General features: G+C 49.0%; 1 protein-coding gene across 1 annotated transcript; it reads left to right on the top strand.

Moving 5' to 3' along the window:
* Positions 1–357: 357 nt before the first annotated feature.
* Positions 358–14085, top strand: LOC146010185 (uncharacterized). Its single transcript, XM_083151179.1, has 2 exons — positions 358–457; positions 9857–14085. The coding sequence occupies exon 2, from the start codon at positions 9923–9925 to the stop codon at positions 11510–11512; it is 1590 nt and encodes a 529-aa protein (XP_083007305.1). The 5' UTR covers positions 358–457; positions 9857–9922; the 3' UTR covers positions 11513–14085.
* The last annotated feature ends 209 nt before the right edge of the window (positions 14086–14294 follow it).

The raw sequence follows: 14294 nt of genomic DNA on the forward strand, positions 1-14294 counted from the left end.
TGACCAATTCTTCTAAATATTTTATTCATTGTCAGAAAATTAATTGTCGACTTGAGCCACACCCCCTGCCTGTATACAGTATTTGTATTATAATCACATAGATAGTAACACCACTAGCAACAGTATGGGACCATTAACCTGAGACCCAGGGTGACTGTGGATACACCCCCTCCCCAGCTCTGTAATATAGTCTGTATCGAACCTCTGGTGAGAGCTCTATAGGACCACACACAGCCAGGTACGTATAGCCGGACGCTGTGCTCCCCATCACGGCAGCAGCAGCCCCCCACATGCCCAGTATGGGGGCTCTTGGTAAAGACTACACTTCCCATGAGCCTCGAGTCCCCGGCTCCGCCTCCTCCAGTCTTTTCCACAGCACAGCACTAGTAGGATCAGTCTCAGTCAGCAGCACTCAGTCAGCACTTTGAGCATTCACGGGCAGGAGACCTTGGGCTGAGTGAGTATTATATAGTAAAGTTTATACGTTTTATATACTGTCCCTAGGGGTTATAAGAGGGACAGTAACAGTACCTGACTTTACATTTGGGTGAGTATTATATATTAAAGTTGGTAAGTCTTAAATATTGTCCCCAGGAGTTATAGGAGGGACAGTTTACAGCACCTAACTTTACATTTACGTGTTAAGCTAAACTTAACAGCAGTTGCAATTTACCACACAGGGCAAGCTGCTCATGGCTAGTGACTAGTTACCACGCAGGGCAGGCTGCTCATGGCTAGTGACTAGTTACCACACAGGGCAGGCTGCTCATGGCTAGTGAGAAGTTACCTCACAGGGCAGGCTGCTCATGGCTAGTGCATACCCTCCAACATGACCCATTCCATTAGGTACAAAATGCTCTGTTCCTGGACTTCCCTGCCAGTGGCAGTTACAGATGTGAGCCTGCAGCACAGTCCAATATTCAAAAAGGGGAGCCACACCAACTGCCATCCCAAACATCACTGAGAGTTGATGTGACCCCCCCTCTTTGAATATTGGACTGTGCTGTAGGCTCACATCTGTAACTGTCACTGGCAGGGAAGTCCAGGAACAGAGCATTTTGTACCTAATGGGATGGGTCATGTTGGAGGGTATGCTAGTGACTAGTTACAACACAGGGCAGGCTGCTCATGGCTAGTGACTAGTTACCACACAGGGCAGGCTGCTCATGGCTAGTGACTAGTTACAACACAGGGCAGGCTGCTCATGGCTAGTGAGAAGTTACAACACAGGGCAGGCTGCTCATGGCTAGTGAGAAGTTACAACACAGGGCAGGCTGCTCATGGCTAGTGACTAGTTACAACACAGGGCAGGCTGCTCATGGCTAGTGACTAGTTACAACACAGGGCAGGCTGCTCATGGCTAGTGAGAAGTTACAACGCAGGGCAGGCTGCTCATGGCCAGGGCAGTCGAGATGTATGCCGAGCCCCGATAAAAATTTGGAGGGGTGGCCTAATCACGGTAGGCGCAGCCACCTCCCGCAATCAAGTCATGCCCTCAAAATGTTTAAGCTGGGTGAAAAAACACTCTGAAATCGAGGAGGGAGTGTTATTGCCCCCCACCACCACCTCAACAGCACACACCTACAGGACGTGCTGTGCTGTCAGCACAGCACATCCTGTAGGTGTGTGCTGCTGCTGCTGCCCAGGAGGGACGGTGAGGGAAAGTATATGCGGGTCGGAGCAGGGCCCCTCCAGCAATCCCGGGCCTGGGTAATTAGTTCCCCCTCGGTGGCCCTAATCATGGCTAGTGACTAGTTACCACACAGGGCAGGCTGCTCATGGCTAGTGACTAGTTACCACACATTGCAGGCTGCTCATGGCTAGTGAGCACGGAGGGGGAGAGGGCAGCGCTGCTGCGCTGATCAGTGAGGTGAGCACGGAGGGGGAGAGGGCTGCGCTGGTTAGTGAGGTGAGCACGGAGGGGGAGAGGGCAGCGCTGGTTAGTGAGGTGAGCACGGAGGGGGAGAGGGCAGCGCTGCTGCGCTGATCAGTGAGGTGAGCACGGAGGGGGAGAGGGCAGCGCTGCTGCGCTGATCAGTGAGGTGAGCACGGAGGGGGAGAGGGCAGCGCTGCTGCGCTGGTTAGTGAGGTGAGCACGGAGGGGGAGAGGGCAGCGCTGCCGCGCTAGTCAGTCAGTAGGGGGAGAAGGGAGCGGGCACCAATGAAGAGATGCTGGCAGCGGTAGAGAGACACTGGGGGTCTGTTCAGTGAATGGGATATCATCGACGGGGTCCCTGCGGCAGATGGGAACTAGTAGCGCTTCTAGTTCCCGTCTGCCGCAGGGACCCCGCCGATGATATCCCATTTGCGAAATGGACCCCACAGCACAATGCATGATCCCCGCTGCCCGGACCTCTAAGCTGCTGACAAGTACCAGGGGAGTGGGGGGGGAGGGAGGAGTAGAGCGGGCTCTGCTGCAGCACCAGCATCCAGGAGTTTTTTGCACTTTTTTTTTCAATATTCGCTCCATAAGACGCACACACTTTTCCCCCCACTTTTTTGGGGAGAAAAAGTGCGTCTTATGGTCCAAAAAATACAGTAGTTACAGGGCAGGCTGCTCATGGCTAGTGACTAGTTACCACACTGGATAGGCTGCTCATGGCTAGTGATTAGTTGCTACATTGGGCAGGCTGCTTATGGCTAGTGATTAGTTGCTACATTGGGCAGGCTGCTTATGGCTAGTGATTAGTTGCCACACTGGGCAGGCTGCTCATGGCTAGTGACTAGTTACCACACATGGCAGGCTGCTCATGCCTAGTGACTAGTTACCACAGAGGGTAGACTTCTAACTGCTAGTGACTAGTTACCACAAAGGGCAGGCTGCTCATGGCTAGTGACTAATTACCACTCAGGGCGGATGCTTATGGCTAGTTACCACACAGGGCAGGCTGCTTTTGGCAAGTTACCACAACCACACATGGCAGGCTGCTTATTGCTAGTGACTAGTTACCACACAGGGCAGGCTGCTAGTGACTATTTACCACACAATGCAGGCTGCTTATGGCTAGTTACCACACAGGGCGCCCACTTATGGCTAGTTACCACACATGGCAGGCTGCTCATGGCTATTGGCTAGTTACCACAAGGGGCAGGCTGCTCATGGCTAGTTACCACAAGGGGCAGGCTGCTCATGGCTATTGGCTAGTTACCACAAGGGGCAGGCTGCTCATGATTAGTTACCACACAATGCAGGCTGCTTATGGCTAGTTAGCACACAGGGCGGCCACTTATGTCTAGTTATCACACAGGGGAGGTTGCTCATGGCTAGTGACTAGTTACCACAAGGGACAGGCTGCTCATGCCTAGGGACTTGTTTCCACACAGGGCAGGCTGCTTATGGCTAGATACCACACACAGGGCAGGCTGCTAGTAACATAATAATTTAGGGTTAAAAAAAGACATCAGTCCATCGAGATCAACCCATATAATAATCAATCCTAGACTAGGTCGTAACTATATTATTCCCTTTGTAGCAAGAAATGTATCCAGTTTTACTTTAAACTCATTTACCGTACCGCACAGCAGGCCCGGTGCCTCGATACGCTAATTTATTCTCCCTCTAAGGGTGTCGGGATTTCGGCGGTCGGGATTCCAACTGCATCCCGATAACGTGTCCAAAGTAAAGTCTTGTTACTGAGTAATTTTATTATCCAATTACAGATGCCTTCCCCTACCCCCAGTTTGACAACTTTAATCAACAACCTTTTATGCGGGACCGTTTCAAATGCCTTAGCTGACCTCTTCATAAAAACTAATTTAATTTTGTCTGGCATGACCTATTTTTAACAAACCCATGACGTGCCTTACATATTACCTTGTTGGGTACTAGGAAATTTTCTATGCCATCTCTAACTCTCCTCTCTAATATTTTCCCTACGATGGATGTTAGGCTAGTTACCACACAGGGCAGGCTGCTTATGGCTAGTGTCTACAAAGGGGTGGTAAAACCTGTCCTCAAAATCTACCAACAGTTCCTGTGTTTCAGGCCACCTGTGGATTTAGTAGGAATGATGCTGCAGGTTTCACAATGTGACAGTAATACCTACAGCTGTGCACCAACTAGGTGGTTTGGAAAACACGGACGGTTGGTAGATCTTGAGGACCGGTTTGGCCACCCCTGGTCTAGACAGTATAGTTAAGGATGTGAGCTACTGTGCATCCTTAGCAATATCCTCTATCATCTGGGCAGCATATTACTAATGAGGGCCATGCTGAGATGGGAAAGCAGCAGTGTCCGTCCGTCCGCCCCCCCCCCCCCTCCTATCCCACCCTGCCAGCATCAGAAATTTTGTATGCAGTTGACTATGCCGGCATTCCCGGTGGCTCCCGTACCAGAAGATCTTGCTGGGTACAAATTTTGTTCTATGTGCACCCAGCTACACTCAAATATCTGGATATAGGTATAGAAATGCTGCGCTTGGAGCACTGGGTGCTAAAAAATATGAATGAATCAATATTAACCCCTTGGGTGGTATGCCCGGAAATTTTCCGTAGCTGTAGCGGGCTGTCCCGGAAAATTTCAGTGTATACCACTACTATGGAATAGGTGCGCGCCAGTGGTGTCCAGGTGTGCACCACTGACGCACCACCTCTAGAGCCCCCCTGTCACACACCCCCAGCCCCCCACCCCATCACCTCTGCTCCTGCGATCGTACGCCGGAGCTCCCTTGACCTAGCCACCAAACGGCACTCATTTTACAGCAAGCACGTACGTGGTAGGCTCAGGGATGTTCATGGCGTCTCGGGGGGACTCGGGAGCGCTCAGGAGTTCAGGGGCCCGAGTCCTCCCTAGCCGCCGCTGGATGCCTGTCTTTTGGCATGGTCCTCAATATCGGGTGACTGCTCTACCGCCGCCTGGGGAGCTTGTCACCATTTGTGCAACTGCTGGGAGGAAGCACTGACTAGCGGAGGTGGCGACTCTCCTGCCGCGTCTGTGAATAAGTGGCTGAAATGCGGTCCTCGCCCACAGACAGGTTACCAGAGTATCCAGCTACGTGTCCTGCTGTGAATTGTCCCAATGGATTACGCTTTCTCAAATCAGGGTCCACTGATTTGATATCTTACTAAAATTAAGGTCTACACTGAGGAGGCCTGGTGGACACCATGGATAAACAGTGATGAGGTTCAGTAATAGCGGATGAAGGCCCTAAAAACAACATCACAACAATTACACCTTTGCTTAAAAATACCTTGAATTAACAAAGACGTGCGTATCATGACGAGGATCACATAGACCAGGTAAAAGTAACAGCATCTTTATTTCTGCACAGCAGTCCTATCAATCACATGGAATTTAGCAAGCAGAATACAGCATTACAGGTTACAATCTTTTAACACTTTGGTACAGTACTCCAAAGGCTCCTACCTTAGCCCATACCCCCAGCCTATTGCCTGGGCAGCTAAGTCCACCACCAGGAGCATTGGAATTGTCCACAGAAACCATTTTCAAAGGCAGCTTACAGGTGCCACCAGTCAACTCTGCGGCAGCTGATTGCTGAGCTGCAACCAAAACCTGGACTGGATCCGTGTTTAAGATTTAAACATGCTGTTAAGATTTACATTTTTTGGAAGGAAGAGACAAAAGTAAACACAGACCAATAGACCACCTATGTAGAAATGACTTGTAATCCATATTCAGCAAAAAAAAAACATGGTCACAATTAATCTGCAGTATAAGTTCACATCAGACAAATGTCATGACATCCATGTAATGCAAGATTATTATTTGCTGCAGTTTACATCCATTAATAAAAGTATGTTTATAACAAATGCACCGTAAGTTGCCCGATCAACCGCTGGGGGAATGAGGATCTTAAGGTGGCTACTCGTATTCTAGGTGGGTTGCAACATAAGGAGAGCCACCTCCAGTCTGCCGTGACATCTACGCCTCCTTAGACATTTTGGCCTGGACACGCCTCTTGATATCCTAAATCGCTTATAACTCCCTCCACATTCACGGCTGTCAGGACCTTCTGGCAGATGGCAACATGTTTGCAGCATTGCGGCCAAACCGCTGCCGGCGATGTCCCATGACCTCTTGCTCCAGGGCCATATTCTCAGTGAACGTAAATTGTATGTTTCACCCTGCCATTGTTCTGCAGGCTCCTCTCTGTGGTGCCACAACTGCCACCTCCCCCACCTGACTATCCCCCACGTCCTACATGACAACACTTATAAAATAAAGACAAACACACTCCTCTCCTTCCACCGCACAGCACATCCCCCCTCCCACAGACACACACACTCAAACACAGACAAAATACTTTATTATAATCACAAATAACACAGAAAAACAGAACAACAAGAATCGCAAGACCACTTACAAGCTCAAAACACAATCATAAAATTGCTACACAACTGTTTCAAATCCACTACACACACACACACACACCTCCAACCAACTCCTTGAAGTAAACCCACATGGTTCGCTTAGTTTGGGGCGTCTTTAGATGGCTGTGACAAACATTCCAAAATAAATTCTGCGATTGGACGCATTTCTGTGAATGCGGCCACACATGTTAAACATGAACCAGCGTAAAATCCAGCCATGTTCAGCAGAGTTTAGCAAATGTGGCCAGAAAACACGGCACTGGAATACGAATCCCTTCACCATCAGAAAATACAAAAATGAGCAAAACATAGGAGCTTCGTAAATGACCAAACTTGAACCCAAGACACATAAACATGGCCGATAGCTACAGAGATAGTGATAACACGTGGTAGGAACGTGTGAGCTTAGTATATTTACCGCTTAGTGATTACGCCAGACAGGGCAGGGGACTGCGGTGTGAAGAGAGCATCCCGGCATTCACTCCCAGAAAAAGGGGCGTGGTTGACCGGTCTGTCCATTTAGGGGGCATGCCAGCACTTTCGGAGAAGCTGGGCTGCACCTATCTTTCCCCTCGCTATGAATAGATGCCGGCAGTAAACTTCCTGTAACTTACCTGACCGCAAAATCCTGTTTTGATCTGAACTGGGCGAATTTCTGCCCCTGTATTTAAAACACATAAGGATCAGCCCGAGACTCAAACTCTCAACCTCATGTACTAAAGTCACAAATCTAAGGCCTGGAGCTATTCACTCCTGTGTAGAAAGCCTAGTCTATAAAGCTAGTTGTAACAATCAGTTTAAATCACTGCAGCTAAGCAGATCTATGTAGTGTGTGGCTGCACACTACATAGATCTGCTTAGCTGGAATTGTAGAACTATCCTTTACAACGCTTCTCATACAGCTGCAATGATGAGGTTTCCTATACAGAAGCAAATAGCTGCATGTCTTATACCACTTTTACACCAGAATACCGGGTAGGACCCGGGAAATCGAACACGGGAAATTGCCAGGGCATGCCCTGCCTCAGACCCCATTTACACTGCAATTCAATCCGGGTTATTCCTGGGTAAGGCCCTTTCACACTGAAAACGGATCAGCCCTGTCTTTCCTTGCTGGTGTCATTAAAAATGGACCTTTGGGCTGTTTGAGATGAGGTCACAAGAAAGGGAAAAGGGAGGGAGTGGGTTCTGCTCCCAGCATTGCAGCAAAGATGGCAGACGGAGTAGCTGTGTTGCAGTTTGTGCTGTACTTTTCAGCAATTGAGAGTTTGAAGCAGCTTCTCACCCTGTGATCAGGTTTGGGGTCAGCCAAAGTGGAACACACTGCGTGACAGCCAGTGTGTGCTGCAGCAGATGAGGCTGTAAACACAGTGTGGAGTGTGCTTGCAGCACAGAGCGTGGTAACGCTGCTGCTGCGCTGCTACATGCGCCCTGTGCGGGTCTCCAGCAGATGACATCATCTGCCAGAGCCGCAGAAGCACCAATCAGCTCTTCGCGCCCCTCTACCCACCAAATAACCCGGATAATGACCATTTACACCACCCTGAGCCCCGGATAAGCCCCGTGTCCGACCCTGAACATTTGCCGGGTCAGATTCCCGGGGAACAGTACCCGTGTTATTTTTTTTCAGCCCATTTACACCATGCCCTGCCCCGGACTGGAGCGGCAATATCCCGGGTCCAACCTCTGGTGTAAAAGGGGTATTAGGTATCATACTGTAATATGAGGTTGAGATTTTGGGGTATATTTACTAAAATGTAGATTTTATAGAAGTCTGGCGACTCAGCAGGCGGGCGTTAATGCAGTCAGGCAGTGTAGAGACTTTTGGGCTGTTTAGTCTGACCTCTGCTGTTGCGCTGCTTAGCGATGCCCGGCATTTAAATATCCAACTTGCACATGCGCAAAGTTATCCTGAAATCCCAGGATTGGTCCTTCAAATCCTGGTGATTTTAGGCGAGTATCCCACAGATCCCGGGATTGGCCACCCTACGTGTATCACATGCTGGGAAATGTGTGTTTTAACTACAGTGGGATGTAAATGAAGGTGTACATGTCTGCCTGCCTTCTACTGCCTGTAGAACATTGTAGGGCATGGAAGCCAAAACATCCCTACCCCAAGCTTCCTGTAATGTCTCCCTTGTGGTACAGTAAAATATAGTGAATACATTCCACTAATATTCAGATGTTGATTAATGGCAGGTGTACATAGCTTATGGGGTGGTATGACCTTTCTGTGCTGGATCGCCAAGATCAGAATGTCCTTGTTGCTGCATTAAATATTGACCTCCATCTGAATTGTAGCATATCTACTTCTGGCCAAGAAGCAGGGGGAGTGCTGTCCAGTGTTGCCACCAGCAGCCAGGAAATAGTAGTATAAGATAGTTGGTCAATGAGGACTTAAATTCCTGTGCTCTGAACGAGCCCTCCCAGAAGAGGTGAGTTTGGTGGTGGTGAGCAGCTGTATAGGGTTGGCGGTGGCGAGCAGCTGTATAGGGGTGGCTGCTGTCAGATGGGGCTGACCTAACCCCACTATCTGCTCTTTCTGCCACTTACGGCACACCCAGCCTTCCCACCTTCACTGATGGTGGCCCATACTAAGCTCTGGCCAGCAGACACTCCTGCCATATGAAACTGCGGCACCTACGCTGTCCTGTCAGTCCCTTAACTTATAGTGATGCTGGCATCTCGACAGCTGTCAAAAGACCTGGCGCAGGAATGACAACAGTCGGCATCCTGCCGATCGATAAGTATGGGGGCCGGGGTAGTGTGCATGGGATGTTGTTATTATGCCGGCAGTTGGGATCTTGGCGGCCAGGATGCCAAAGCCAAAATCTCGACTGTCGACGTTCCCACCAGCCGCTATTCCGGTGCACAGGGTCTATTCTCCATTGTGGGGGTCCACAACCCCCATAGAGAGGGAATAGAACCTTGTGATGAGTGTACAGAAAGGGGCGAGGGTACGTATACTTACCTGACTCCTGTCTGGATTCCCTCCTTCAGGATTTTGACCGCCGGCCATCCGTATGTATCCCGTAAGAATATACATAATTAAACAAGTAACAATAGCCAGTGGAAAAAAAAAAAGTAAAAAAAAACACTTTATTAATTTATTTAAATACATTAGTAATCCCCCTCCCCCCCGTCTTCCCACCCCTCTCTCCCTCTCCCCGTTCTGTCTTGTCTTTATAGAAATATTCTAGTGATTGAATTGTTTTAAGATCGATATATAGTCTAATCCTAAATGAATGTTTCTAAGAATTATTATCTAGGATAAACCAACATAAACTATACAATCATATATTATGTTACGCTTGTTATTTTACCTGACCAGAACACTGTAAAAAATCTAATCTTGTTTCCTCAGTCTGATTACATGTGACAGCGGTAATGGCATAATTGTCTTATCACCCATTTACGGTTCACTTTTGAATATAATTGATGTATTGTATCGTACTTCTTTTCGATGAAAACAATAAAATTGTGTTAAATCAAAAAAATACATTAGTAATATCATGTCTCCCAACAGGAACGTTATTACACAGTGTTTTCTGTGGGAGATTACAGCGGGCAGGATTATCAGGAGTGCGTCAGAATGTCTAAGAAACGTGGCAATGTCAGAAAACCCAGCCTAGGTGACCATAACGAGGGCATCACCGAAATAACGGGCGTGCAGGACCCACAGGAGGCCACGTCTGTGACTCCTAACAATGAAGGGTCAGCTCAAAAGGTTCAAAAGCAAGCCTGCACTACTGAGCCTGCGTACAGCTCTGAGTCTGAGGAGAGCTCCCAGGCTGGCTCCGGCCTGGAGGACAATAAGTCTGAGCTGAAAGGGAAGGGTGAGCACTCCTGTCCGGAATGTGGAAAACATTTCCTTCGTTCATCCCACCTACTGATACACCAGAGAGTGCACACGGGGGAGAGACCGTATACATGCAAAGAATGTGGGAAATGTTTTGTTCAGAAGCAGCATCTCCAGTCACATCACCTTACGCACACCGGGGAGAAACCGCATCCGTGCTCAGAGTGCGGGAAAAGGTTTCCTTTTAAATGGGCACTTACAACCCACATGAGATCGCACACGGGGGATAAGCCGTATAAATGTCCCGAATGTGGGAAAGGATTCACCACTAGCTCACACCGTCGTGTGCACGAAGCTTCCCACACAGGCGCAAATCCCTTTCCATGCTCTGAGTGTGGTAAAGGTTTCCCTACGAAATCCCAGCTGAGAAACCACCAGATGGTCCACACTGGAGAGAAGAACTTTGAGTGTCCTGAATGTGGAAAATGTTTCTCTTCTAGTTCACATCTCAACAGCCATAAGCGGATGCACACGGGGGAGAAGCCATGTAAGTGCTCTGAGTGCGGCAAAGCCTTTGCATGCAGAGCCAATCTTCGTCTCCATCAGAAATCCCACACGGGAGAAAAGCCGTTTGCCTGCAGCGAATGTTCAATGCGTTTTCCTGCCAAAGTTCATCTCGCCAGGCACCTAAAAGTCCACACAGGGCAGAAATCCAATACATGCCCCAAGTGCGGTGACTATTTCCAGAACGCGTCTGACCTCGCCCAGCACAGGAGGAGCCATGATAAGACATTTGCATGTACTGAGTGCGACAAACATTTTAAGCAGAAATGTCTTCTGAGGAACCACCAGAAAATACACACTGGAGAGAAGCCATTTGTGTGTGCAGAGTGTGGTAAAGGCTTCACACAGAAAGCAGGCCTCATTTCACACGAGCAGAGGGTTCACATTGGCGGAATAAAACCGTTTGAGTGTCCAGAATGTGGGAAATGTTTTTACGGAAAAGCTGAGCTCAAGCAACACGAGAGAGTCCACACAGGAGAGAGACCTTTTCCCTGTCCGGAATGTGGTACAAGTTTCAAAGACAGCACAAATCTGGTGATTCACCTGAGGCGTCACACTGGAGAGAAGCCGTTTTCATGCTCCGAATGCGGAAAACGTTTCTGCACCCGCGGGAATCTTTGTTCTCACATTAAAGTTCACACCGGGGAGAAGCCGTTTGTGTGCTCGGAGTGCGGAAAAGCATTTATTAGCAACTGCCAGCTTGTTCTACATCAGATGTCTCACACAGGCGAGAGACCGTTCACCTGTTCCGACTGTGGCAAATCCTTCAAGCGTAGAACAAATCTTGGCAAGCATCAGAAAACTCACACACGGGAGTGAAGCCATTTTGCATTTCCAGGATGTCAGAAGCGGTTTATAATTAATTCCGAGCTCGTTAAACATAAGATCATGGGGCCCATTTGTTGTGGATGATACATTATTGGCACAATTAAGGTAATTGAAAAGTCCAAATTCCGAAATGTGTATACCCAGCGACATTGCAGCTGGGGAGCATACACACTTGCTGATGCCGGCAGTGACTGGGGGAAGGGGGGATGCTCTAACATCCGCATCACCTTACTGCCCCGTATCACCGCCCATCGCATTTATAATTATCGCATATGCATTAACATATGCAATAATTATGGCAAAGGACAGCTCTTGCATTAAGAGCTGTCCTTTGCGGTGAGTCAGCGGGTCCCAGCGGGACCCGGCGCCTCCCCCTCCCTCCCTTACCCGACACTCTGCTGCTGTTGGGGCTGGCTCTCCTCCTCCCTGCACCTGGAAGAGGATCATAGTGCAGGGAGGAGGAGGCCACAGGTCCGGGGAGCACAGCTCTGTGCTGTCCGGACACAGGTAAGGGGGGGTCGGTGCGGGGCGGCGGTGGGTCGGTGCGGGGTGGCGTGGTGTCACGTTAGAAGCCTTACTCTGAACACCCCAGCGCCCGGAACTTATGCTCAGTCGGGTTTGTTTGCTGTCCAGTTGACACACTGTTACAAGAGTGATGTTGACTAACCTGGACTGGCTTACCATGTCGGTGTCTCCGGATGCCCCATTATTGTTCAAACGCTGTCCCCCTATCCGGCTCTGTCCCGTCTGAACTATTGCAACCCAGCATGTCCATTGCCAGACAGCTGCCATCAGTTTGAGACACTGGATACGTGTTTGACATTCTGTTGCTTTGTTGGTATTTCCCAGCTAGTGGCTATGATTGTATTACTCCACTTGCTGTTTCGCAGATTCTTCTACGCTACCCATTCATGTTTACTGTCTATTAGATATATTTTTGTAGACTGCCAGCATGTTGTTATCTTATAGACGATTTGCCGTTCAGTATACTCACATGAGTTCTGATCACTGGACTTGTTGCTTCCCTATTGTAATTTTGCTTTCTATGCCTATACAACTTTGAGTACATGCTGCTTTATTGCTTATAAACTTTTCCATACGAAACATGTCAGTTCCTGATGAGCAGACATGCCGCTTGCCCAGTGGCGGTCACACACCACATCATTCTGTGGACCCGTTGTCATGTCATGAATTACATTACCTTTATCCTGTACCTGCCGTTATGTTTTACACACATTATGTATTTGGCTGTTTATGTACACAACCAACGCTTGTACCCTGTTAACTACCCTTGCAGCAAACACAGCACTACTTCAGTCAGTCCGTTTATTCGATGATGCGCTATGCACTATCCGGTATACACTGTCTTTTCACCTGCCACACAGGCTCCCTTCAGTGCGCACTTGCACAGGACACACTTCATTTTCGTTGCCTTGACTACCCACTCACGTTAGACACATGCCCCCGGGACACCCGGTGACCATGGACGCTCTATGCGCCGATGACGTCATCACCACCCCGACTTGAGGCTCTCAGGTGTTTGTTGCACGAGGTACACCCCATTTACCTATAAATGTATGTTTTTGCACAGTGTTTTTTGATGTCTTGATAAAGGGCCAGGAGCCCGAAACGTTGACCCACTAAACTTGTGTGTTTTCAACTTATTTACCTTTAAAACCTGCCGCCGTGCAGGGTGAAAAATCTTAAGAGTGCCCACTTGCTTCAACATATATGCATTAACATATGCAATAATTATGGCAAAGGACAGCTCTTGCATTAAGAGCTGTCCTTTGCGGTGAGTCAGCGGGTCCCAGCGGGACCCGGCGCCTCCCCCTCCCTCCCTTACCCGACACTCTGCTGCTGTTGGGGCTGGCTCTCCTCCTCCCTGCACCTGGAAGAGGATCATAGTGCAGGGAGGAGGAGGCCACAGGTCCGGGGAGCACAGCTCTGTGCTGTCCGGACACAGGTAAGGGGGGGTCGGTGCGGGGCGGCGGTGGGTCGGTGCGGGGTGGCGTGGTGTCACGTTAGAAGCCCATAGGCTTCTATGGGGCAGTTTACTGGCTATGCCCCCTGCCGCGGTAACCTGGTGGGGGATGCTTAGAGCATCCCAAAATGTGGTAAAAACCCAGATAACGGGGTTTTTACCGCATTTTTAGTTTAATCTCCCCCTGAGCGTTCCACATGGACCTCGCTTGCAATGTCCTCGGTTATCTTGCATGTACAGGTGATGGAGGATTTCACTGACATGTAGGAGCGCACCTCATCTGCAAAAAAGTGCCCAATGACTTGACGATATGAACATTGTGTAGTTCTAACCTGGGGAAATCGGGGAAAATCATCCATATTATCTATCATATAGGGTGTACCCAGCTTAAGTCATTAGGGGGGAATATTCTCCCTACACCCCTCACTGCGAGTCTGCTCTGACTGCTTCAATGCAAGTTTGTAGTTGGATTGCAAAATTGATTTTGCATTGCAAATTGTATCAGGAGTGATGAAAATATAGTTTCTCTTTCATCAATCCTGGTGTACGGCTTACAATGGGGATGTAGGAGGGGTCCGCAGGAGCCAGGCACCTATGCTGAAAGTCTTTGGGAGAAGGCTCCTCCCTACTGCATCCCATAATGCTTCAGTTCATTTTAGGTGCCCACAGGAGTGGGTGCTATGCTGAGCAGCTGCTGCTGCTGCTGCAGCTGCCCTTTTTTCTTTGGATTTTTATTAGACTTGTTAGGTTTTTATTTTTTTTCTTAATTCACTAGTTAGAGCAGGTTTT

Source organism: Crinia signifera, chromosome 6 (genome assembly GCF_055691185.1).
Source record: "Crinia signifera chromosome 6, ASM5569118v1, whole genome shotgun sequence".
Lineage (NCBI taxonomy): Eukaryota > Metazoa > Chordata > Amphibia > Anura > Myobatrachidae > Crinia > Crinia signifera.

Coding starts and splice junctions, on each gene's coding strand:
- LOC146010185 (XM_083151179.1), top strand. CDS start 9,923: ATGTCTAAGAAACGTGGCAATGTCAGAAAACCCAGCCTAGGTGACCAT.